We start from the raw sequence: 26,615 nt of genomic DNA, 5'->3' as shown, positions 1-26,615 counted from the left end.
TAAGAGAGAGGAGATCTTTTGAAAAGGAAGGAGGGGGAAAGAAATGAATGAAGCATGGGAGGAATCAAGGAAGGATTAATGGAGGAAGAAAGGAAAGGGAAGAAGATAAGGTCGCGTCTCTTTCAAAGAGCAAGAATTATGAAGGATTGTACTATTTCAAAGGGTGCTAATTGTGAAAGGTTCTGTCGCTTGCCAAGTGGCAGGCATGATGAAGAGATCCGACCTCTACCTTAGTAGAATATTATTAGATTATTTACCTTACAATGGTCATTTAAGTCATTTAATGTATCTAGTCAGTTAGATAGTTTATGGGAAGATTAGAGGGGAGAAGGTTCATTTGAGGAAGAGATGAAAGGGAGATCAATTTGTGGATAGTCAGTTAGATAGTTTATTCTCAAAGACAGCAATGAAAAGTGGTGAATTAATTGTTATGAAAGGTGTTGCCTCAATTCCTATGAAAAGTGGTGACCTAATGGTTATGGAAGGTGGTGACTCAATTCCTATGAAAGGTGGCAACTCTTCCACCAATAAAGTATAAAGGAGAGATCATTTAAAGGAAGGGCAGGAATAAATATGGAATAAGATCAGACTTGGCATTCATAAGAAATCAAAAGATACAGCAGTTCAATTTAATACTGTAGTGCGGTATGAGTTATCTATATATGACATAGTGAATATTTTATATGTAGAACTGCACACTGTCATTAATGATGCATTGCTGTTTAGGCTGCTAAACATAGCATAGTAAATATTAATTGTATCTGCTTATTACTGTTTCATGACATGCTGTGATTTATGTCTGTTTATTATATGTAGAATACATGAATAATATTGGAATTCATTATATTTCTGAATGATTATTAAAGTCGACTATGGTAGAGGAAATGAGGGATTACAAAAGGGATACTGCGATGGGGTACTCTTCTAGGTACGCCACCTCATGCTAGTGACCAAATGGTCCGATGAGGCCAAGGGGGTACAAAGGATACCGCCTTTGGGCTTAGAAGAGATGGGCTTTTGGGGCACCCTGTTGTGAATACACCTCATCCTGCTATCATGGTGAATTAACACACCAAGGAGTTCAATCATAGGAAGTGGGAAATGGATGGCAAGATGAGGGGGAACGGGTATAGGACACCCCACTGGGCCTAGGGTAGAGGATCTCTAAGACACCCTATCGTTTCACCTTATCCTAGCTTCCCTATGTTTGAATTTCCCCAATAAGTTAGAGATATGTAATGATTAAGTTTATTTCCCTAACCCTAGTAGGAAAGTTACTTGGAATTGTGATTTTAGGGCAAAAACTAGCATTTACAATAGGGGACATTACATAGGAGGCTTCACTGTACATTCAGCAGATCGTATTTATATGAATATCAATGTGCACAGATTTTTGGATTTGACTGTGCAACATTTTTAACATCAATGTTTCATATGGTACCCAATGATCCATTATCTGGATGAGGATGGAGCAAGAGAAGAGAATGTATTTACTTATTAAAATTTCGATTACTTTTAGTTTAAATTGTTTGATTAGCCATCTCCTCACTGCTTCTAAAACTCATGGAAAGTTGTCATTTATGAAACTGTGTCCTCCCATCCTAGAAACTTGGAGAAACACCGCTTTTAACCCAGTAACAGAAACTAGCAATGTTGAGCTTGATAATTATCCATTGATCTCCTTTTTGACTTAGTGAATAAGTTCATTGGCAAGTATAACCTCATCCAGCAATTGCTTTCTCTTAACAAAGTTGCCTTATTTCTCTGAATTTAAATTCTTTAGGATTTTCTTTGAGATAATAGGCATGAGTCATAGTATGGTGAGATTGGCCCAAAAAAGAATGAAATTATCTTGCATATTGGTTCATGATTCATTAGGATAAGACAAAGAATGTGGTGTTGAGCTCTTTAAGAACAAAACAGGTTGCTCAGGCATTGTCCATTCTCCAAATCAAGTTCTTTTCAACCATGCACAAGCATTTCCAAAAGAAATAGAAATGACGTGGAACTTTAAGTCTTTGATTGTGTGGGTGTGATCTAGATATTATAGAAGGTGCTTATTGTCAGGACGATCCAGGTTCAAAACTTGATAGGCATTCTCCCTGTATCCAGGGCTGCATGTCATCATGCTGTAACATGTATAAAACAGTCAGTCACAAACACCAATGTTAATAGAAGAAGCCAGAGAACCACAGAAAAGCCACATTATAATTGAGAAATGATATTATTCTTAATAGCAGCATGCTTTATGCACGATATCTGTATAACACATGGTGTTAGGATACAGGGAAAATAACAAAAGCCCCTTGGTTGGTGATCGTTGCTCAAAAATCATGTATACAATCACCGATTGCAACTAAATTTTATAGGGAGGTATTTGCACATTGCATAGCAACTAGCTATGGATGTGAAACATAGTGGCCTGTCGTCTTCATTTATTTTATTTATTTATATACCATTGTAACAAAATGTCCTATCAACCCTCCCCCCCCTTCCCCCCCGGCCCCCTCACACACACACACACACTCTGTCTTGTAGAAATTCTTGCCTAAGATGTTCAAGAGTTTGACAGAGGGTGAGAAGTAGCACATAACTGAGCAGATGATATCGCAGGAACAATATGGCAATCCTCAAAATCTGTAGTTAGCAATATTCAACTTGATTTTCCCGTACTTGATGGAACTACTACAATGGAACCCATTAATGCTGCTCTTTTACAGATTCCATTACTATCATCATCATCATCAATGAGTAAAAGAAGTTCTAATTGTGTCTCCTTGACTGTAGAAGGCCTTTGTTTTGTATTTTAGGTATGTCTCAGTGCAGCACATTAGGCTACTGTGACATTAGGACGGATCTTTGAGATTTGGTTGATTGCTGTTGGCATTGTAACTATCTGTACCCTACTTTTTGGATGAAAATGATTGGTTTCTCAAATTTTTTGTTGTCCAACTTAATAAATGACGCCTTTGTGCCTTAGAGTGCATGCCAAACACCATAGATGACCCTCCAACAATTCCAAAAGATTTGTTTCACAGAATGAAAAATTGAAGGTTTCTAATTTCTTGTTCAAGTTTCCTTTTGTCATATGGTGACATCAACAATGAGATGCTTGACATCTCCCAGGTGCCTAGACCATGGGCTGGTGATTGATGAGTGACTTTAAAGGAATGAACTTCAAGGTACATGCTTTATGGTCATGTTTAACAGGATGGACTAATTCTCTACAGTCAGGATCTTCATGGAATGATGATTTTTGGAAGCTAGTTTCCTTGCTAATGGGTCAGGATATAAGGACTATAATGGTGTGCAATTGCGACTGCGATGGTTTCTTCAGCTTTGTTACAACTTACATTGGCAATCAAAACTCTTTCTTTCTAGTAATTGTTGTTGTTGTTTTCACAAATATACCCAGTCTGCAAAACTTTGAGTTACTATTCTGTTAAGGAAGTCATGTATTCTTGAATCTGCTTGAATTCGTTAGATGCTGCTCTCAGGATGAATTTTATTTATCATGGCACATTCTTTTTCCGGAAACTTTGGCCATCTGCAATTCCTGAAATCTTCAAATTTCACTAAACTTCCTCTTTTGCTGATACTTGGCTTTTTAAGAGGTCATTTTTCTCTTTCTTTGCAAAACTTGAAAGGGCCTTCTAATGCAAAATAAAAAATACTGTTTTTATATATGAATGGTTTGTTTTTTATTCTAATCAAGGGTACCAGGTTTCATTCTATGTGTCTGTCATTCTGCAATGTTCTACATTTCTTGTACAATACTATGGTACATGCCCCCATACTTGGACTCCTCTTCAGCACCACTGGTCAATTTACGTGGCAAAAGCTACAAGATGTCCTTGGCGTTTTTCTTCCATTTAGCAGCTTGATTTTCTGTCAGATAATTAAATCTGTCATCTTATATACATTAATGTAGGATAAATATTCTAGGGAATAAACCTGTCTTCAGATATATAATTGACATTAATCCACTCCATTGAGACTGGTTATTAATAACACACTAAGGTTTTTCTGTGAAATATGCCTCATACTTTGAACTATCAAACTATTCACAGATGTCCTTTGTATGCAAGAATATTTGAGGTGGTGTAATCTCAGCATTCTTTTTAGGCAATACAAGTTCTTGAAGTTTAATTTTTATTGTGATTGATTACAAATATTCCTTACAATAAAAATGGCACCATATGGACATTGAGGTCAATTCAAAGAATCTCTCTTATTCCATGGTCTCATCCCTACTGCATAAGCTACTGATTATGTTTTTGAATGGTAATCTTATCAATTTTTCTATAAACATCTATTGCATCCTTCGTTCTTGTAACTTGAAAAGCATTCATGAGCCTTCACTAGTGTGGACATCATCTCTATTTGAATCAACATACCTCATAGGATTGTTTATGTAAATTTACTGATGGAGGGTTTTATGTTTTGCAGGAAAAGTTCTTATGTTGATTCGTTGCTTGACCCAACCTTTATGTCTCTAACCAAAGATCCTGATCAAAGACGTAAGGAGCAGTGGGAGAAGGTTGCACAGGCACAAGCTAATTGGAGCTGTGCGAAATTGCTTGGGTTAGGTGATCTTGGGGGCCCTCCATTGTCAGCTGCAGAGGAGTATTCACTTCATGCCAGATACCTCGCCAGGGCCAATACTTTGAATTTAGCTGAAATTGCAGAAATGAAGATAATGTAAGTGTTGAAAATCTTAGCGTTTGTAAATATCTAATGCAGGATTTTATGTTACTATGTGTCTTGATATGGATTTCATTTTGTCACTTATTTGTACTGCTCCTAGGCAATCTTTCCAAGGAGCTGGGTTGGGTTTGCCTACCTTTTTGTTCCTTATTTGTTTCAGCCATATAATAAGAGCACTCTAATTCTCACCTTCCAGTGCAACGTGAAACATAATGGTGTGTGAGGATAAACCTCTCTCTAAATTGGAAGGAAAAACTCTTTTTGCAAAAAAATGAAGGAAATGATAATTCTCTTACACAGAAAAATGAAAATTAAAGAATTAGACCTAGAATTAGCTGTGATTCAGCATGCAAAAAATGCAAACTTATCTTTTTGTTCTGAGACCTAGGGCGCAAGGTAAATCAGCACTTGTGCATTAAACAAGAGGTTTTAATTTTTGTAAGAACAGAAACTAAATGGTATAAGTACACTCAAGGATTGAATTGAATGAACATAAGGGCAAATTGAACTAAGGAATTGCATACAAAGTGTAATGTAGCCTTTTTTGATGAGATCCATAGCTCTGAGTCCCTTTCGGGAGCTAGAGGCTTTTTGTTAGAGTGAGGCAATTAAGTCTTCCTGTTGAGGCAGCTTGGTCTACCAGTTTGTTGTAAAACTGTACGTACCTGTACTTATCCTTAGCAAAAGAAGGTAGTGATGGCCTGATGGGACAGTTAGTTGCCAGCAATTTCTGGAGAATTGTTTGTTAGTTAGAAAACACCAATTGTGGAAATTGATTGCCATTAATCTAGGTTGCATGACTTGAAGAGTACAGGAACCATTGGGGAAGATTAGATGGCATCATCAAACATTATAAACAAAAATCATCATTTTTCTGGAATGGATGTGGGGTTGCAGCAACCATGTCTTGAAGTTAAAATCATTTAGGCATGAATATCAAGTATCATGAGGGCAAAAACCTGCAGATTGCCATGGAAGACGCAAACACAAAAAGAAATAAAAAATTAAAATAAATAAACTTATTATTTTAAAAAGAAATAAAAAATTAAAATAAATAATCTTATTACTTCAAGGACAAAACAAAACATCAAAACAATAGGAAACACTAAAATATTAAGACATCTGTACTGCACGTGAGAAAGTGAAAGGGAAATGAGAAATCAACAGGAGAAATAGTGGAAGCAAATAGTGTTACACGAGGACAAAAACAAGAATTCTTTGATGTGATTGGATCTTTAAAGTGTGGGCAACAATGGGTTACAAAATTTTCATTCAGCTTATGTTGGGCCAGGAAACCAAGGAAACAGATCATGCCACTATGCCTCCGAGGATTGGCGCATGAGGGGAATCTTCAACTTAAGTTGAAAATTATAACATCTCTATGAAATTAGTGATGGATATTGGACTATCCAGAGTCATGTTTTTTGCAAAAGTAAGTCTCGTCATAGGAGGACGATATGGACAAGTAGCAGGAGTAGGACTTGGATGCTTTCTATATGGAATATGGAGCCAAAAGTGCATAATCCGGAGTAGACATTTCCTTTATGAACTTTTGCACATTGAAGTCAAAAACCAAAACCAATAATGGAAGTGAACCTACTCTGAACAGAACTTGTAAAGGCTTACAAAGTAGGCATGGAAAACAAACAGTCCCCTCATTTAATGAATACAATCTTATTGATTATATGTACAAGGAGGAAGCAATTAAATTAGTGATCCTTAACTTGAAGGGGGATGTATTGCAATATGTATAGGAGTGTGAAGTGTGTCAAAGGATGAAACATTAAACCGCATACCTAATAGGTTTGCCTTAGCCCCTTCCCATTTTTTAACAAAAATGAAAATCTGTGTCAATGGATTTCATTATAGACTTGTCTTGAGTGGGGGGAAAGAATTCTATCTCTGTAGTGTTTACAACTCTATCTGATCAATTGAATACATGAATTAATAATAGAGATGACAATGGATACCGAATATAGGAATACAGTATATCTTTATTCATATATGAAATTATTACAGAAGAAGACTAGAGATGATCAATTAAGGATCAGAGTTGATCTGACTAGATCATATTGCTTTCCTTGATGATACACAACAATCCGGCAGTTGCTAAGAGGAGCACAACCGGCGACCAACCATCGCTTATAACTACTCAAAGCCAACAACAATTAATACATAGTCAAATAAACCATATGATCGGATCATAATAATAGTCATTGTACACTAACTGCATCATTTCCCCCCAAAACCTTATTATCCAAATTGATGTCGATATTGTAGACCAAGACCTGCCGACAAACTTGGAAGTCGTTGCAAACATTGACTTGGAGAGTACTTGGCAAACCAAATGAGTTCGGTGGGTTTTGAGGTCAACACCCCCAATGGGGTCAAGGTGTAGTACCCCTTGCAGAGTCCAAAGCAGTGCCCCAGGTGCGCTTACTGTCATGTTATAGGGTGGGGTAGAGATTGCTGCCAAGCCTAAATTAAGACCTTCAATGCCACATAGATCTTCATTGTGCACGTCATTTTCATGATTGCTAAAAAGGCAGAAAACAATACTCACAGCCAAATAGCACAGGTTTTGGAGTGTTTAACCATTGTATGCTAGTATGCTTTGGACCAACCAAGCAAAGGACCTCATCTGTTTGTACACTAAAAGATAAGAGTGCTGCACCCAACCGATCACTGAGCCCAAATATTACTGCAACAAAGGTGTGTTTTGTTTGTTCCCATCTACGCACAATACTGGAAATACAGAGAATGGATTATGGTTGAGAATACATTGTACTACTTCCGAGAATAGAATATTGCTGAGAATAAATTGTACTTCTCTCGATAATAGATTGTTGCTGAGAATGTCTCCCAAGAGTAGACTTTTCTTGAGAATGGCTTCCAATAATAGACTTTTGTTGGGACATTTGGAAGATTGTACAACTCTGAGTATATTCGTCACTAGGTTGTACAATTCAATTTGCAGGCCAGACAATAAAATTTGTGCACTGTACAACAAAAAATGTCTCAAGTAATGGTCGCGCAATAAAGAAACTTGTAGGTCGTAAAATAACAGTAGGTTGCGCTAGAGGCAATTTCCAGGCCATACAATAGCAACAACTTGTTAAAATTTCCATGCTGTACAACTGCAAGTTTATCCCAACGTACAATTGGAAACCTTCTACTGTGCCATACAATGATAGGTTTGATGGGCCATACAATTGACTTGCTCCATTGACTAGTTGAAAGCCATTGTACAATTGAAACTCATCGTACCAAGGAAGAATTTCTGTGTCAAACAAGGGAAAATCTGTATCATACAAAAGATGGATGGCACTGTACAAATAAAAATGCACACACCATACAATGAAAAACTCACTTGTTGTATAATACAAAATGTCTTGCTTTACAATACAAAAAAGTGAGTTGTGACATGCAAGCAGTCCATTTTGCTATACAATAGGAGTGCTGGTAAATTGCAGTCATACAATAGAATAGGGCAAATTATAATGTGGAGGGCATACGATGAAAACATACTATATGGCGAAATGGGAGTGAGAACGAATAGGTTGTACAGTAGAATTACATTACTAGAGTACAATTGGAAGCTCACCCTATACAATTGGCTGTACACTGTTGACAAACAGATGATAAGGTTTTATAATTAAAAAATTGACTGGCAGCCATACAATGCAAAAGTTGTCTAGCAGCCATACAATATTTTTAAGAGGCTATACAAACTAAACACTTTTTCCTTTTTTTATTGTTATTTTTAATTTCTTCTTCATACTTTAGCTTTTTAATTTTCAAAATTTCATTATTTTTTAATTTTCTTTTACTATAAATTTCTTGTGAAGTTGATTTGACTTGATGACAAGTATCTGTACACTCTAGGTTAAGTATTTTAAAATTAGTACTCTAAGATGCACTGTTACTAATTTAGTATTCTTCTACAATGTCAGATACCTCTATAATTCTATTGGAGTTGTCATCTTTTGCAAATTGTGGATTGCGTTAGACACAAACTATCTATTTTTTCTTAAGTCATTCTTCCGTGGCTTCTTATCATCACACAATCCTTGTTTGTCTTTATCGATCTCTGTTGGTTCAATAAAATTACATTTTGATGAAATACTTAATAATTCTCCATTTGCCAATGAAATAGGCCACAAAGAGAATTTGTTTCATCCTTTGAACATGACTCGAACTCCAAAATTCCTTTGTTGTTTGGTTCCATGGGATCTTGATTCTTTGTCCATTCTTCTGGGAAGATCAAATTTGATGCATTTGAGGAAGTTGTTTCCTCACTAATTGCTTGATTCTTAAAATCAATTATATATTTCTGAGCCTTGTTCTCAACGAAAATTGTTTTGTTTTTCCAGTTGTGGTTGGCTTCAGCTATTGCTAGCCAACCTTGACCCACCAATGTGTTGTATGCTTTCTTAATGAAATGATCACAAAGCTCAACAAAAATGCTTGGGTTTTGATAATTACCTTTTGTCCCATTGAAACTCCAAGTAACTTAATACCTTGTTGATCTAAACTTCTCCAAGTGTCTCCCGAAAGTACATTCACACTAGATCCACCATCAACAGTTGTATTGGTGAGATTCCTTCCAAGGATCTTCATATTCACCACTATTGGTTTCTTTGTTGTGTTAATTGTTAGTAACGTTGGTTTGATCACGTGGTTGTTTGGCAATAGAGGTTTAGTTATTGGATCTTCATTCTTATCAGAGTCCCATTGGGCCATAGCATGCACCATCACATTCTCGCCCGATACAATAGTAGTCATAACATTTTAGGATTTAAGAATACTTGGAATAAATCTACTACTTTAATTGGTACAATATCTTGAAGTACTTGCCTTGAATAGAATAGTGATTGATGTGTTATCGTACTTGCATTTGCATTTGAGTGGTATAGTTTGTGAGCCATAGTATTCTCCACTTTTGCCCATGCTTCATGAAGCCTTTCTTTTTTTGTATGTGGGTTTAGGTCCATAGCCTTCTTTCCTTGGGTATGAGTAATGACTAGTACTTCATTTTGCTTATCAACATCAATCAGGTTGATGCTTGCCTTTTGCTTCGAACATCCAGTGTCTTCATGGTCTCTAGGTCGACACCATTTGCACAATTGCACTTCGTCTTGCTTGTTTTGCTAGTCTCTCCCAAAGCGACCCATTCATTACATTGTTGACATTTTATGATTGGATGTCCTTTGGGGTTGTATTATATTTGATTTCACCCTCTTTGATTTTGATAATTGCTTGAAGATGCGTGTGGTGTCTTCGGTGGAGTGGACTACTCTCCATGTATAAAGAGTACTTGTGTACTTTTGGTCTTCAAATTATATGGGCATTCTTTCATTGAATTTCCCAAACTTAGCAAATCTCACAAAACTTTTTTCTAGGATAATTACCTTTGGTGTGACCTTCACTTTTGCATTCAATACACCATAGTTTGTTAGTTTCTTCATTGGTTTCTTTCTCCATCTTCCATCCTTTCATTATTTATAGCATGCCCCTTTGGAACAGTTGCATACTTCTTGATTCACTATCATTATTGTCATCTTAACTTCCATCCTCTTAACTATAGGAGGACATTTTACCTTCACTTTCTATGGCCATTGCCCATTGTGGGCTTTTGAATAGGAAGAGGGTGGTATTACCTTCATCTTTTTTTCTTAACGACAGAAGTAAACCTTTGTTTAACCATCTTTTCATGAGACTGTCGATCAGTTCCTTTCTTAACTTTGCAAGCAATTTGTTAAGTCTACAATTATAAGCTTGTACATTTTGTGTTGATTTTAAGGTAGTGCTCGTTAACCATAGGCAAACATCAGATCTGTTGCCTTCCCAACCATAGACGATAAGCTCTTATCGTCACCCTCGAGCACGCTACATAAATTTCTCACCATCAATTGATCTGCTTGTACATGAATTCGATGTGCCTGATTATGATCGAACTTGCTGTCTTATCTTTGTTCCAAAGAGGGAAGACCACGTCCATATATATTCGTCGAAAGGAGATATCCAAGAGTCGACACTCATCAAGGAGGCACGACCTTCATGAAGCATCTCATGCCTTCAAATGAGGGGTGGCGGACTTTAACCAAAAGTCAGCCCCTTTGAAACAAATCCGATAAGTTAAACTCGATAATGTATGTTTAATCATTAAACCTGATAATGCATATGTGACTTAATAAAGATATTAAAGGATTAATATAAGTTGATAGATTCATCAAATGTGTAAGGCCAATAGGCCATTCACACATTTGATCTTGCTGAGTCGGCCTGTAGGATTTCTACCGACGCTATATCATCAACACTCCCTCTTAGCTAGGGAGGAATCCTTCTTAATCTCTACAAGTCACATCACCTCATCGTGATCACTAACATAATGACTACACTCATGTGAATGAAAGAAGCTTATCACCTCATTGTGATAGCATATCACCTAATCGTGATGTTTGACCACAATGGCTACTCTCAGAGGGTGAATACACACAAATGTTAAGTCATGGAGCCTCTCACATGACATCCACCATACCTACTCGTAGAGGGTGGATCCATCATACCTACTCGCAGAGGGTGGAACAAGGGATGATACCTCAAACTTCTCTCACAGAGAAGAATGCATAACAAGGGCTGATACCTCAAACTTCTCTCACAGAGAAGAATGCATAACAAGGGCTGATACCTCAAACTTCTCTCACTGAGAAGAATGCATAACAAGGGCTGATACCTCAAACTTCTCTCACAGAGAAGAATGCACAACAAGGGCTGATACCTCAAACTTCTCTCATAGAGAAGAATGCACAACAAGGGCTCAAACCTCAAACTTCTCTCACAAAGAAGAATGCATAACAAGGGCCGATACCTCAAACTTCTCTCACAGAGAAGAATGCATAACAAGGGCTGATACCTCAAACTTCTCTCACAGAGAAGAATGCATAACAAGGGCTGAAACCTCAAACTTCTGTCATAGAGAAGAATGCATCTCCACCATGCCTACTCGCAGAGGGTGGATCCACCATACCTACTTGCAGAGGGTGGATCGAGGGCGTTCACCTCAAACTTCTCCCAGAGAAGAATGCATTAATAAGGGATTGCACCTTGAACTTCTCCTCACAGAGAACTCATTAACAAGGGATTTCACCTTGAACTTCTCTCTCTCAGAGAAGAACTCATTAACAAGGGATTGCACCTCGAACTTCTCTCTCACAGAAAAGAACTCATTAACAAGGGATTGCACCTAGAACTTCTCTCTCTCAGAGAAGAACTCATTAACAAGGGCTTTCACCTCAAATTTCTCCATCACAAAGAAAAATGCATTAACCAAATCTTCATGATGACGTGGCTCCCTTTGAAGCTGAAATGTTAGGCTCCCTTTGAAGCTGAAATGTTAGGCTCCCTTTGAAGCTGAAAAATAAGCTCCCTCTGAAGCAAATATCAACCTTTTGACCTCTTCGTCCAAGGTTACTTTTGACGATATGTTAGACTCCCTTTGAATGTTGATTCTTCCTCTGCGAAGAAATGCAAACAATCTTCTTTCCTTGAATAGAGATTTGTTAGTGCCTGAACCTTGGGTAGAGGGACTGCCAATGAAAAGCATAATTCTGGCAGCAGTGCCAGGCACACAAGCCCCAACCAGCCTCATGGCCACGCTGAGAGCAGTGCCAGTGCAATGTGCAGCTCTTGCATCCATCTGCGCCGCCCACAGATCCTTCTGCAACTCTTCCAAAACCAAATTCAAAGTGAATTCACATTGAGAAGCTGGCAACAAGAATCGGGCGATGCTCTGAGTAGAGAAGCTGTCCTTGACGTTGATTACATTGTCAGCAAACTTGCATATAGCATCAAGCGATCTATCAATCTGCTACCGCAAATTAGGATTGGGAGCAATACTAGACATATTGAGCCAATAATGCCCGACCATGCGGCCCTCGTCCAGATTGGCAATCGAACCAGCCTCAAGTTGTTCCAAGGCCTTAAAAGCACTTTGAAACTTGGGTTCCATTGCCTCCACGAATTCATCCGTAAACCCCATTCGACTGACATCGATATATAATCCGAGCTCCTTGTGCTGATAAAGCCAATCCAAGTATCGATTCCACAAGGTTGCGGGCTCTGTCTCTAGCCCTTTCTTCTTCTACAAAGAATTTGTATCGAGCACGGAAACCTCTCCAGCCACAGCAGCCTGAGTTCGAGTCACAAGCCGACATCTTTCAATGCTGACAATACCGAGCTTTGAAATCTTGGGCGAAATCCTATGACTGGGCAGCAGGCAACTTTTTGCATAGGTTGCTGTTTGCGTTTCCCCACAGAATTTCAGATGCAAAGGATTTTGGGCCATCGTACTTGTTCTCGAGGCCTGGGGAGACTCGATCCCCTGATTGACACCTAATTTGTTTAGACGCCTGACCGACACCATTGTGAAGGGCGGAGGTCAGCGAGTGTAATCGCTGCATTATCCTATGTAGTCAACTTTCGATCTGGAAGAGATCTTAAATCTGCAATTGTTTGTGATTGAATTTCCCTCGAGAGCATAGGATCTACCTTCAAGCGTTTAGGCTCTATAGAAGGAACCCACTCTGATACCATGTTGATTTTAAGGTAGTGCTCGTTAACCACAGACAAACATCAGATTTGTTGCCATCCCAACCATAGACGATAAGCTCTTATCGTCACCCCCGAGCATGCTACATAAATTTCTCACCATCAATTGATCTGCTTGTACATGAATTCGATCTGCCTGATTATGATCGAACTTGCTGTCTTATCTTTGTTCCAAAGAGGGAAGACCACGTCCATATATATCGGTCTGTTGACGTGTATTTTGTACACAATCATACACAGAATAAAATACTTAAAGGCATCTTATCCTCTCTTGAATAAAGTCTCTAACTGCTGAAGATTCGCATGAAGGATCAGTTAGGATGACTCCAATGTTCTGGTTAGTAGGGTCTCTACGTGTAGATAAGCACCAGCGGTATGATGTGATTTGCTGTGTCCTCAAGGGGCCTTACACTCCGAAAGTCTTACTAAACTAAAGAAGGTTTTCAAAAAATAACAAAAGGATAGGGTTTGCAAGAAGTCTAATCTAATCTAACCCTAAGAATGACTTCATGTGGACAAGACTTGGCAAGATTCTACCAACTTCAATTTCGCCATAAAATAACAACTCAATTGAAATTGATGCGATCTTCTAAGGTAACAAATGATTTTCAACGCATCAAAGATCAAAGACACTACCACGAAGGTACATATCCAAGATACAATAATGATTGAAGGTTAAGTGATTCAAATATCTCCAGTTGACCACGCAAGGCGTTCCTACAATCAGCAAGAAGCTAGTGGTATGGAAAGCGAATCCTACCAAAGATCAAGTCTCACACTATGTCCTTCGAATTAACACACTACTTTGATTGAGCATGATTCAAGTAAATTGAACAACCATGAAGATAACCAAGAAAGTTGCAACAAAACACCATAACTTCAATATTTCATTGATTTCAAAGTCATCATATACAACAATTGTTTGAATTCCTTTCCTCAAACTCAATCTTGCTACAAAAGTAAAATTGCTTCTAACTCTAATCTCTCTAATACATCAAACTTTCTCTCTAATCTCTTAACTATCTCTATTACAAATGAAATGAAAATGAGGGTATAAATAGCATCCTCAATTACAATGAATGGTCCAGATTGAAAGCAGATCAATGGTCAAGATCATGACACCTAAACCCTAATTAGGGTTTGTTACAAAAGTTCCCCTTTTATTGCACAACATTAAATGCATAGCCAATTATAAATTTGGCACGAAAATCTAGGAGACATAGACCAATGACAATTAAGGTGCCATGTCATCTATAACAACCTCTCATCTAGAATCTTATTCCCTTTCCAATGCTCCTTTTTAGCATATGCAATGAATCTTGATACGATTCCCTCGATCTCAGCAATTGGAATCTCGGGAAGATTCTTCATTCTTTCTTCCAAGTGGATGACCTGATCAAATGCATCTAGAAGAGCTGCGTCCCATGTAAGTTCAAGTTCTTTAGTCTTTTCAATCAGGAGCATGGTAGCAAACATCTGGTCCTGTTGCTCATTTGTGATATTGACGTCCTTGCAAAAGATGACCTTGATCCTATCCTCCAATTCCTGTAAATCCACATCTGTCTCAACTTCGATCCTCCTGCCAAGAATGGTACGTAGTACCTCAAATACTCTGTCCTGGATCGGGTTGATCACCTCCTCAACATGACTGCACCTAGTACTGATGTCCTCAAAGAGAACTTCCTTCATCTGGAGTAAGGTTGACCATTGAAGTAAACTGTGAGGTCCTCCATCCATAATCTTTTCCTGCGCTAGGACCTTCCTCGATGTTTGTCTAATTACCTTCAAGACAGGAATGATAACATCTTTGGTATGAGCGAATGCGGCTACCGTTATCATCAAATTGTGGATGATCTCAAGAACCTGAATAGCCCTATGAATAGTCTTCATCATCCTTGTTGCAAATTCTAAGGCAACTGTATGAGATTTATCCATCCAAATACTCATACGCTGGACCATACTCCTGAATCTCTCTGCCTCACCAATTGATTGAAGGGGGAGTGCTTGTATAGGTGATCTTGCTGGATCCTGACGTCCCAAAGGCTGATTGAGATGGCTGAAATATGTTCTCCATGCACCGACCTCCCTCTCGAGCTTTCTACTCTTCTCCATTTCTTCCCTAAGCTTGTCCTTCAATGCCTCAAATGAATCGGTGGCATCATCTAGTGTCTGCTCGGCTGTGGATGGACCTAGCTCAAATGTCTCTATATCATATTCCTCTGCTAAGATCTCACCTTCGTACTTGTCTACTGCCGGTGTAGCTATCTGCAATTTTCTGGATCTAGTCTCATCTCTAATCATCTTGGACATCTTGGTAGCCTTTCTCTTCTCTGTCACTTCCTGGGAATGTCCAACAAGGCTCTCTAAATCAATCATATTGTCTTCGTCCTCGATCACAATCACCTTTGTTAATCTTTCCTTCAACCAATCTGGAATGGTTGATCTTGTCTCTCTAACCTGAATCTCCTTATGCAATATTTCTTCTTCTCTGTGAGGAGATGTTACCTCGTCATTGTTCTTGTCTTCATGTAGCTCATAATCTTGGAGAGATCCACTTGGTGACCCTTGAGGTACCTGTCCTTCTTTATCATTCTGAACCATCGATTCCATAGACTCCTCCACTTCAAGTGTCCTTTTCTCTTGTCGAGAAGACGTACCGGATGAACGATCTCGGCTGGCCTCTTGTTTCTTCTTGGAAGATTCTCTCTTTCCAAGTCTCTCTTTCCTCTTCGAGCTTCTTGGATGGAGATCGCCTTCACTTGCACTTCGGAAGTTGCCTTCATTTGCATTTTTGGGATTAGGATTACCTTCGCTCACACTAGCTCCACCTTCGGCTGGTTTCTCTTCCAAAGTGAAAGTCATAGCTATGCCTTGCTCTCTCAACTTCTGATGCTGCACATCAACCCATCTGCGAGTACAAGACAAGATTGGAGCCATCAAAGCATCTAAATCCACGACCTCGGGCTCATTCCAATCTAACCTTACTGATTTGCTTTCTCGATCATAGGATGACTGGAGATGTCTACCACTGTCCTGTGCTTGGTCGGCCACTCTGTAAATCTTGCATTTCCTGATGAAATCCAAAGGCAATCTAGAATGCATCTTTCTTTTCACTTCAAGATCGTCTAAGAGATTCATCATAAAATCTTCAATCTGAAACTCATGCTTAAACTTCCTACCGACTGTCTCCTCTATATATCCATGTGGATCAAAGCTTTCCCTCAAAGCAAAAAATGAAAAAGAATACAAAGCTAACTCCTTCTCTGCGTCATCCATGGCTAAAGCATTAGGACATACCTCAACTGAATTGCCCAATATGATAGGTACCGGAACTCCATTTCCATGTCTGTGTCTGAATGCTTTCGCATAAGCTGCCAACTGTCTTGTTACCTCGAGTAACACAATTCTGTCTGTCGGATATCTTGGCAACATGTATGGAGGTGAAGGACATCCATGAACTCTGATATAAGTAAACTTCGGAAATTGGATAAACCAAGCACCGTACCTCTTTACTAGTTCCTGTGCATCCTGAGATAATCTGTTGTGAATCCCACCTTGCAACGTCCTTGTGATGTTCATAGTGAAGGTATCATTAACTAACTTGTAGTTGCTTCCTGGCGGATGATGCAAGTGGACATAGGAATCACAAACTCTGACCTCGCCGGGTCCTCTTCCAATCACTCCTTTGTGAGGTAGTCCTGCATACTCGAAGCTCCTGATCAAGGCATAGATGACGTATGAACTCATGTGGAAGGACTTGGTAGCTTTGAGTCTCCTCAACTGTACGTCCAAGCAATGGCTAATTATTCTAGCCCAATGAATTGTTCCTTTACCTTGAACTATCACCTGGATGAAGTAGAACATCCACTTTTCAAAGTAAAAAGCCTGAGGGGCTCCTGTGACTCGGTTGAGCATTGTAATCAAATCTCTGTACTCCTCCTGGAAATCAATCCTGTGTGGTGTGTTCGGTACCTTACTCAGGCGAGGATGACTCTTGAGTAACCAGTTTTTGTTAATGATGCTTAGGCAAGCATCTGGATCATCTTCGTACATTGACCTGGCTCCTTCTATGCTCTTGTAGACCATATCTCTGTGCTCCGGAAGATGGAAAGCCTCACTTATAGCTTCCTCTGAAAGATACGCCAAAGTGTTTCCTTCGTTGGACACGATCGTTCTGGATTGAGGATCATAATGACGAGCACACTCGATCATCAACTCATGACACTGAACCGCTGGAGGGAAGCCGACCGCCTTAATGATGCCACTTTCAATTATCCTCCAGGCGACAGGTGATGGCTTGCCAATGTAAGGGACATCTCGAAACTTCTTTGTGCTGAAGTTGCCCAAGTTAGTATCTCCAATGTTGCTCCACTTCGACACGATCTTGGTCTCCACTTCTTCGGTCTTTTGATCTTCCTTCATGAGAGTTGGACGACTGGTGGATGCTCCCGCCTTCGGGGTCGCCATACCTACATAACATTTCATAATGAGAAACTAGATTTTGCAATGAATAACATAGATTAGAGAATATTTTAGGAAACTTCATGATAAGTCTTTGAGTTATCATTTCCTAAAAACGATTGAGCAACCGAAATTCAAAATTTCAAAATTCAAAATTTGAAGCAATGACGATCAACAATTCAAAATTAAAACAATAAAAATCATATCGCCATACCTCACTTGAGAGCTAACTCTAGAATGCAAAACAAATGGAATCGCTTAGGCAAAATTGATATTAGATGGCTTTAACATGATCTCCTCTTCAAAATAGCAACTTCGCCACCTTTGGGATGTCCTTGACGTGATCTTCCAATGTCTTTGACAAGTTCGCACAAATGAAACTAAGGTTCGCACCTCTTAGATTGATGTTTACGCCTTCCTTTGATGAAATTCGCACCTTAAAACACAACTCGCATTTCTCCTTTGTCTTCCGTAAATCGCACTTGAGTGTGGATGATAAAATGATAATGTGAAAATAAAAATCTTCACCAACCTTTATAAGCGCTCACACCTCAATTACCACTAGGCCGACCTGGTAATTAAAAACAAATTTTAAATAAAATATAAAGGCCGACCTCCATAAACCAAGCGCTCCATTTAATTTTTAAATTAATTAATAATTAATTATTAAATGCCATCGTTTTTTATTAATAAATTCGATTTTTACAAGGCAATAATTAATTAATGATCAAGCGCAAATTTTAAATGCTTTCAATTAAATATCGATTTTCCTAGCATTTAGATAAATTCAAAACTGTGTTTGAGCGCCAAAATTTGAAGATGAAAAATACAAACCTCATCGCCCTGGTCCCTGGCTGAGGGACAGGAGCGATCTACCATTTTAGTCTCGATCCTTGTGCTTTTGACATTCAAAATCTTCATCCTTACGTTGAAGTTGGCATTTTCGCTAGGATTTTTGAACTTGAGTGTCTTGCTTGTGTGAACGAGTGCCTCCAGATGTGATATCGCCCTGGTCCCTTGGAGAGGGACAGGAGCGATCCTTATGTTTTTACTTGAAATTCTTCGTTCTTGACTTTGACTCCTCGTTCATTGCCTTTCAAACGATGTTTCAAACCCTTTGCAACTTTGTTTGTCATGATCTTCGAAGGATAACAAGTGTTTTAGTAAATATCGCCCTGGTCCCTTGGAGAGGGACAGGAGCGATCCTGGTGTTTTTTCCTTGATTTCGCTTCTTAGATCTCAAATCTCCATCATAAGGCGAATAACAATGTTATTTCTTCATTCCACACTTGTCTCACTTGACTTCTACAAGGCGTATTTGATTTTTTGGAAGATTATCGCCCTGGTCCCTTGGTGAGGGACAGGAGCAATCTTTGTGTCTTGGCTCAAATTTGCTAACTTCTAATCTTTGCTTCTTGTTCATCGCCTTCCAAATGGCGTCCTTGATCTTGCCTATCCTTGCCTTGTCTTGATTTTGAAGGAAAATGAATGATCCTATGCAAATCGCCCTGGTCCCTGGCTGAGGGACAGGAGCGATATTATCTCCTTAGCTCAATTGATGGTTTTTTGTTGTTCGAAACCTTTGCATATCATCTTGTTAAGACGCCTTAGACCTTGTGCGACCTCGCAAAACCTTGACTTGGCATGAATTTTACATGAATTGGCAAATATGGTGGATATCGCTTTGGTCCCTGCCTGAGGGACAGGAGCGAACTTCAATGTTTTGAGCTTGTCTTTGCCTTCTTCAACTTGCAATTGCTATCATCGTGTAACATGAAGTCCCCTTGATCCCCTTGGATACTTGAAACGTGATCAACTTTCGAAATCTAGGTCCTCGTGAAGATTTCGCTCTGGTCCCTGCCTGAGGGACAGGAGCGAACCTAGGTATTTAAGTGCAAATCCTTCATTTTGGCGGTCCTTGTAACTTTGTGCTTCATCAAGATGCCTTAAAACGTCCTCACCACCCTTCTCATTGACTTGGAGAGGTTTGAACCTTTTCACTCATCCATGCCTTGGAATTCATTGTAACTTGGCAAAAAAAATTTGTCTAAGACAAAAATCGCTCTGGTCCCTGACTGAGGGACAAGAGCGAACTTGGGCATTCGGGTCCCTTGTTGACGTTTGGCAATCTTCAATTTATCTTCAACGAGTTCAACTCACCTCCTTTCTTGTCTTCGAACATAAAACTCGCTTGATCTTTGCCCCGTACATGCCTTATGAAGAATTTCGCTCTGGTCCCTGGGAGAGGGACGGGAGCTACAATAGACTTCGCCCTGGTCCCTGACTGAGGGACAGGAGCGATTTTGGCATTTTGGTGCATTTTTCTTTATGTTTGTGTCTTCAAATTATATTCATCTGGTAAAATGTACTTCCTTGGACCTCCTCAAATCGTCAAGTTGTTAAAATCCTGCAAGGACAAAGCAATATTTGATTTTAAGCTCCGGTCCTTCAGTGAGGGATAGGAGCGATTTTGCTTCCTGAGGCATTTCTGTGTCCGTGAAATTCTTCAATTTATATTCAACGGAAAGATCACGCCTTTCTTTACCATTTCCATCCGAAAAATCATCTTGACCCTGCAGGGACAGTAAGATTTTTGAAAACGAGCTCCGGTCCTTCACTGAGGGACAGGGGCGATTTTGCTCCTACAGGCCAAAATATCATGATTTCACAAGTTTAATCACTTCACAAGGCAAAAACAAATCATTCCCCATGCCCAGGATCAAATATCAAAAAACTCAAAATTTAGGTCAAAATTACTCAATTGAATAAAATTCACAATTTCATCATTCATACTTAGACAAATTAAGACTCTGTACTCAAAATTCCAATTGAAAATAGACCATTTAGGCGAATTCAATCCATTCAAAATTGCATCCTACAAAAGGAAGCTTAAAAAGCTCTCAAGACTGACTGGACTCTGGCCTGAAAAGACAGTAATGGAAACCCTAAGGCTTGACCCTAATTCCAGACAACAGACGAACTACCAAAACCCTAAAAAGCAAAGCGAAAGGCGAGCAAAAACGAGCAAAAAGAGGGGGTCCCCATTTGCAATGGGGCGATGTGTGAATGGTCACAACACGGTCGAAAGGAGATATCCAAGAGTCGGCACTCGTCAAGGATGCACGACCTTCATGAAGCATCGCATGCCTTCAAATGAGGGGTGGCAGACTTTACCAAAAGTCGGCCCCTTTGAAACAAATCCGATAAGTCAAACTCGATAATGCATGTTTAATCATTAAACCTGATAACGCATATTTGACTTAATAAAGATATTAAAGGATTAATATAAGTTGATAGATTCATCAAATGTGTAAGGCCAATAGGCCATTCACACATTTGATCTTGCTGAGTCGGCCTGTAGGATTTCTACCGATGCTATATCATCAACATTTTCATGCTTACCTTGTTTTGTATTGTAAATTTCTGGTACTATTTCATTATCATCATGAAACAATTTATACTCTTCTTCAAAGGCTTTCTTTAATGGCATGCTCCTTTTTTCAAATTTTCCAAAAATGGAATTTACTGGAAAATAGTAAGCCCAATTGTCCCAAAATATTAAATTAGGATCACATGACATTTTGGGTAAATAATATTAATTCAATATTTGTTTGTTGCTGATTCAGTTTTCTCACAATAAACAATGTTAAATTAGTGCTTCTTTTGGGTAGCATCTTGTTGGTTTTGGCAAGTTGGTTAGTAGTGGATTGGTTTTGGGAAAGTTTCCTTGGCAACTTTGGGAATCTTTGGCATCTAGTGGCTCTATGGAAGTTGCCATAAAATGATTGTTTCCGTTTCGTGCAAGTTTCCTCCATTTCAAGAAGTGGGTTTTGGGCACCAAAGTTGAGTCTTGAAATTGGTTTCATATATGGATGGATTTGGCTCCGTTTTGAATCATTCTTCTTGCAAATTTTGCTAAGCTTTGGGTTGTTTCTTGAGTGGCTGATAAACCAGTGGAGGAGGTTGTAGAATGGGAGTTTGAAGGTTTCCAGGTGATCTAAGATGGAAGTCAAGGATTACCGTTGAATAATCTCATTTCAGAGGTTATCATTATGCTGAATAGTTTTGGGTTTGTGTTTCCAGGTTTTGTTGTAGATTTCATAACAGAAAGGATGTATTTTTCTGTGATTATATTTTTAGAACAGATATTTTCTTTATTGCAAATATTTTCTCTTAGTGTGGTGAAGTTTCATTGAAAAGTGTGTTGTTTTGGCTGTGCCTGCTCGCACCATTTGCTCCCAGTGTGTGAAGTTTGTTGCAAAAGCTGTTGCAGGTGTTGTTTGCTGTTTGAATCCATCTTGTGACAGTAAATAAATGGTTATTCATTGCTGCAAACTTGATTTAACATCTATTTATCAGTTGGTGTGAAGTTAATTGCATTTTGGTTTGTTTATTCGGTTAGTTTCTTGGCAATGTTTGAAACAGTTTCAGGAATTTTTAGAAGATATATTTTAAGGGTTTCAAATCATTTTCAGATTTGATATAAATTGTTGGCAAGGGTTATTACATTTAAATTTTTAATCTTTGCCATGTATTTCAAAAGGCTTGGTCAATTTTTGTACACCAGTCAACTGCTACACCTCGTAAAGTGGCTGGAAAAGATCATAGCCAAATCACTTTATAATCTTGCCCAATTGCCTTCTAGATTGTTTGACAAGTCTTACAATGCTGTACAAGATCTTCAAATCCATTACCATGAATTTTGGGAGTTTTGACTTGATAAGGGAGTCACCATCTTTTTTCCTAGATGCAACCTTTGTGATTGGAATCTTGTTGGGGAGTTTTGATTCGTATGTTCTGGTGCTTCTCTTGCACTCTTGGCTACATAAGAATTCTCTACTTGTCTTGTCTTAGCATTCTACATGCTCGGGTTGCCCTTAGAATCTTTCCTGTGCTTCCTTCATCTTAGAGTTTGATGAGGCTCATATCCTCCAATTATCGGCTCTTCTGTGAGTAGTACTTTAATGTGTTGGATGCTATTTTCGTATGGTTTTGATAGTGAGTTTGTGGACTCTCCTTCCCACACTTCTTCTTGTGGTGGTGATTATACTAACTATTTCTCGGCTTGATTAGAAAGGTCCGCATATGCTTCATCAGTGAGTGTTAAGTGCTTGCTATTTTTTCCTACTCTACCTTTGTTTATTTTCTTGTTGTGGTAGTCTTTTTTCCTTTCTTGGCAATGACTCCGACTTACACTTTAGCTTTGACTTCATTCTTAGGATGGACTTGGTCTTTCAGTTAATAATTCTTCGGTTTCTTCAACTATTCCCCCCATCCTTCTTCATTCCCTTTGCTCGATGATCCTTAAAGATCACTTGATCTCTTGGTCTTACTTTTGACCATGTTGTGATCTCTTCTTGCCTTTCTAAGGGCTTCAATCTCCCAAATTTGACATGATTTTTTCGAAGACAATAAGGTCAAATGTTTAATTGATCTGAATTATTTTGTCAATTCAGAGGACAATACCCAAAGTAGAATTTGTGGTATTGTAAACACATAACAAATCATATAAAATTTCATTTCATTGAAAATATGTAAGAACCATACAATTTTTGGCAAACTCTGTGAAAGATTGTGTGCCCTTGAATCTATCCCATTTGGGCAAACTCTGTAAAAGAGAGTTGTATGCCTGGAATCTATCCAATTTGGGCAAACTCTGTAAAAGAGAGTTGTATGCCCGAGCCTTACAATTTAGGCAATCTTGTGAAGGAGCGTATGCCTATAACTCTGTAACTCTATAACTCTCCAACTCCTTGCAATTGGATTCGAATTAGGCTTATTTATAAGCTTTCAAAGAAACTGAACAGTCACCACATTTATGCCCTCATCGAAAGTCGAAAAGACAATCCAGTATTGAAAGGTTATTACATTTATATGAGGACAAAAATTAATTAAAGATTAAAATATTTAATACTCTGACTTATTTCTGATCATTAATGCTCTATGCGAATAAATCTAAGTTACCAAATCAGGTACATATACGGGTACGGGTATGTAGTTTCGGTACACAGGTACGACGGAGGGGGTTGGGTACATTTTGGGTATGCCTATTTAATAAACATATGAAATCATAAATACATACACATTTAATACCTAAAACTTTAATGTATTATATTAAATTTCAAATTTTATTAACTATTATCTTAATACCATATTAATATAAAGTTATTTGATATTATTTAGTTTTTAAACATGTTAAATATTAATAATAAATATTAACAAAATAAAAGTATAACTATATTCCTATCGCTATTTTTCAAAACCTATTAATATAAATACTACTTCATAGGTCATTCATAAAATAACACATTTATGATAATAATATAAATAAAATTAACAATAAATATTAATTAAAATAATTTAATATAACTAATTTAAGTTTAAATTTAATGAACAATAGAATTCATTAAAATAATTGTAAACTTAATAAAAATAATAATAAATGATATTAAATTTAATAAAATTTTAATAAATTAAAAACCAAAGTTTAAAGTTAAAACTTATATAGAGTAAGTTTAATTAGAGAAGAATAAGAAAAAACTCTCGTCGAAAGCACATTTGGTTTAATCTCCAACCATCCTGACAAGAGGCTATTCAAATGGATGGAAGAGTGGATACCCCCCACCGGCTACTGCTGGCATTGAAGCTGTTTGAATGGAAGACGTTAGATATTCCGACGGCAAGGGTAGGAGAAATGTTTAAGTGCGACCTGAACAAAAGAGTTGTTATCCCGTGAAACGCATGCAAACCATGCCGTCAAAGTCTTGCTAATCTGCTACTGCTTGCAAAAATATATTGAAAAATATTGTTGTTCAAGGTTGTGGTCATATATTTTATGGTAAAACGGTTAAAGAAAAGTCTCTGAAATTTTTTATTGACCACTAGAATCGTTGTGAAAACCCTTTGTATGAGTTGGAATCGGCCAAGTACACTGCTTGATGATTCCGAACGAATCCACCTCAAGAATATCATATCCTGCCCGATTCTACAGATGTTTGTATCCGAATCCGATTCAGAAACCCATCGTACCTGGATACGCAAGGATTTTCTGCCGATTCAGTAACTAGGGAATAAATGAATACATGAATTAATGATAGATATGACAATGCATACTAGATATAGGAGTAAAATATATCTGTATTCACACATGAAATTATTATTATAGACCATATTGCTTTCCTTGACAATACACAATCTTTTTAAAAGGCTTGATGGTTGCCAAGAGGAACACAATTGTTGACCAACTGCTGCTTACAATTACCTGATGCCAACAATAACTAATACAAAGTCAGATAAACCAAATTATCGGAACATAATAATAGTCACTGTACCTGAATTACATGTGTTCGATTATTTTACATCTGCACATCATTTGCATTCTTAGTGAGTTGAAAGCGCCATAGGATACATCTTCAGAAGGGCGATCTTTTTTTTACATGGACTACCTTATATTGTGGTTAGTGATAGGATTGCATGTTTCTTGAGTACTTTTTGACAATAGTTATTCAGATTGATGGGAACAAAGTGGACACCTAATGAACAAATGGGTTTGAGGGTTACTTGAGGATTTTTTGACTAATCATCAAACAAATTGGGTGTGGTGGTTATATATAGAGTATTGCTACAATACTACTTACCACATGTCAATTAGCATGTCTTCTTTTATAGTATTGCATAGATATGATGCTCCAACTTTCACTGTACTAAGACTGCCGAAGACATGAGCACTCAACAAAAATTCTATGTTTATAGGAATTGAACGGAGAGGCATTTTGAAGAGGAGGCATGATTTTTCTTTGATTGTAGTTGTATAGGCAGTCCTTTTCAAAAACAAGGTGGTTTTCCTTCAATTGTAGTTGTATACATATTGGTGAAGTGGCTTATGAGTTGAACAGCAGTTGAATATGTAAGATGATTTTGGCTGCAGCTGAACCTTCACTGATATGTGTCCCTGCAACTGACAGGGCAGATTTTTCTTGGGCCTTATTTGCATAAATTTTGAAGAACAATCCAAGCATGTTATCTTTATCACTCTTAAGATAACTCCCTTATGCTATTTTTTTAATCTTGCAGTAAAATTGCATTTTAATGTTACTGACAGTTCAAATGTATCTGGGTAAATATCCAAAAAAATTCAGATCAGGCAAGCAAGTGACGGATTGAATTGAGAAGTGGCTGGCAATTGTTTTTAAAAATTGTTCCGTGCTAGAAATCAAATGTTTTTCCACCAAGCAATTAACATATACTATTTTACATTTATCTGTTCGTTGTTGGTCATTGCTAGTTGGTCATTTCAATATGCAGATGTTTTAGTACCAGCTCACATGATCTTTGTGATACTTACTTTTATTGCATTATTCATTACATTGCAGTTATCGTGGTGGCGTTGATAATGAGGGACGACCAATTATGGTTGTAGTTGGTGCCCATTTTTTGCTACGCTGCCTTGATCTTGATCGGTTTGTTCTTTATGTAATAAAGGTATACTTACCATCCAATCTGTTGCATCCTTATTGTTGATTGGTTCTCTTGGTTGGTTTCTCACTTCTCTGTTCCGAGGATGCATTTTTCTTTAATTAGTTATCATACAGATATATGCTTGTGAAAAATTAGAAGAAATAACATTTTGAATAAGTTTAGATTTCATGAGTGCCAAATGCAGTTTCTAGAGAAATTAGGAGGTCAAAACCCTTAGCACCATTAGAAATTGTGCTTAGGAAGTTGGGTTTGGATTTCGAAAAGAACTTTGTAAAACATCATTTAAATCAATCCGTGAATTATAATTGATATGAATACACAAACTCAATATATAAGAATGATGAGACACACAGCTCAAA

General features: G+C 38.0%; 1 protein-coding gene across 1 annotated transcript in view; it reads left to right on the top strand.

Annotated features, from left to right (window-relative positions):
- Positions 1 to 26,615, top strand: part of LOC131077794 (uncharacterized) — a 124,193-nt gene that overhangs the window by 49,662 nt on the left and 47,916 nt on the right. The window contains exons 8-9 of the mRNA XM_058015346.2: positions 4,450 to 4,701; positions 26,151 to 26,259. Of these exons, the coding sequence (XP_057871329.1) occupies positions 4,450 to 4,701; positions 26,151 to 26,259 (361 nt within the window). The remainder of the gene's footprint in view (positions 1 to 4,449; positions 4,702 to 26,150; positions 26,260 to 26,615) is intronic.

This window comes from Cryptomeria japonica, chromosome 10 (genome assembly GCF_030272615.1).
Source record: "Cryptomeria japonica chromosome 10, Sugi_1.0, whole genome shotgun sequence".
NCBI lineage: Eukaryota > Viridiplantae > Streptophyta > Pinopsida > Cupressales > Cupressaceae > Cryptomeria > Cryptomeria japonica.
Note: the sequence above shows the minus strand (reverse complement) of the source record. Positions and strands in the feature narration are given on the sequence as shown.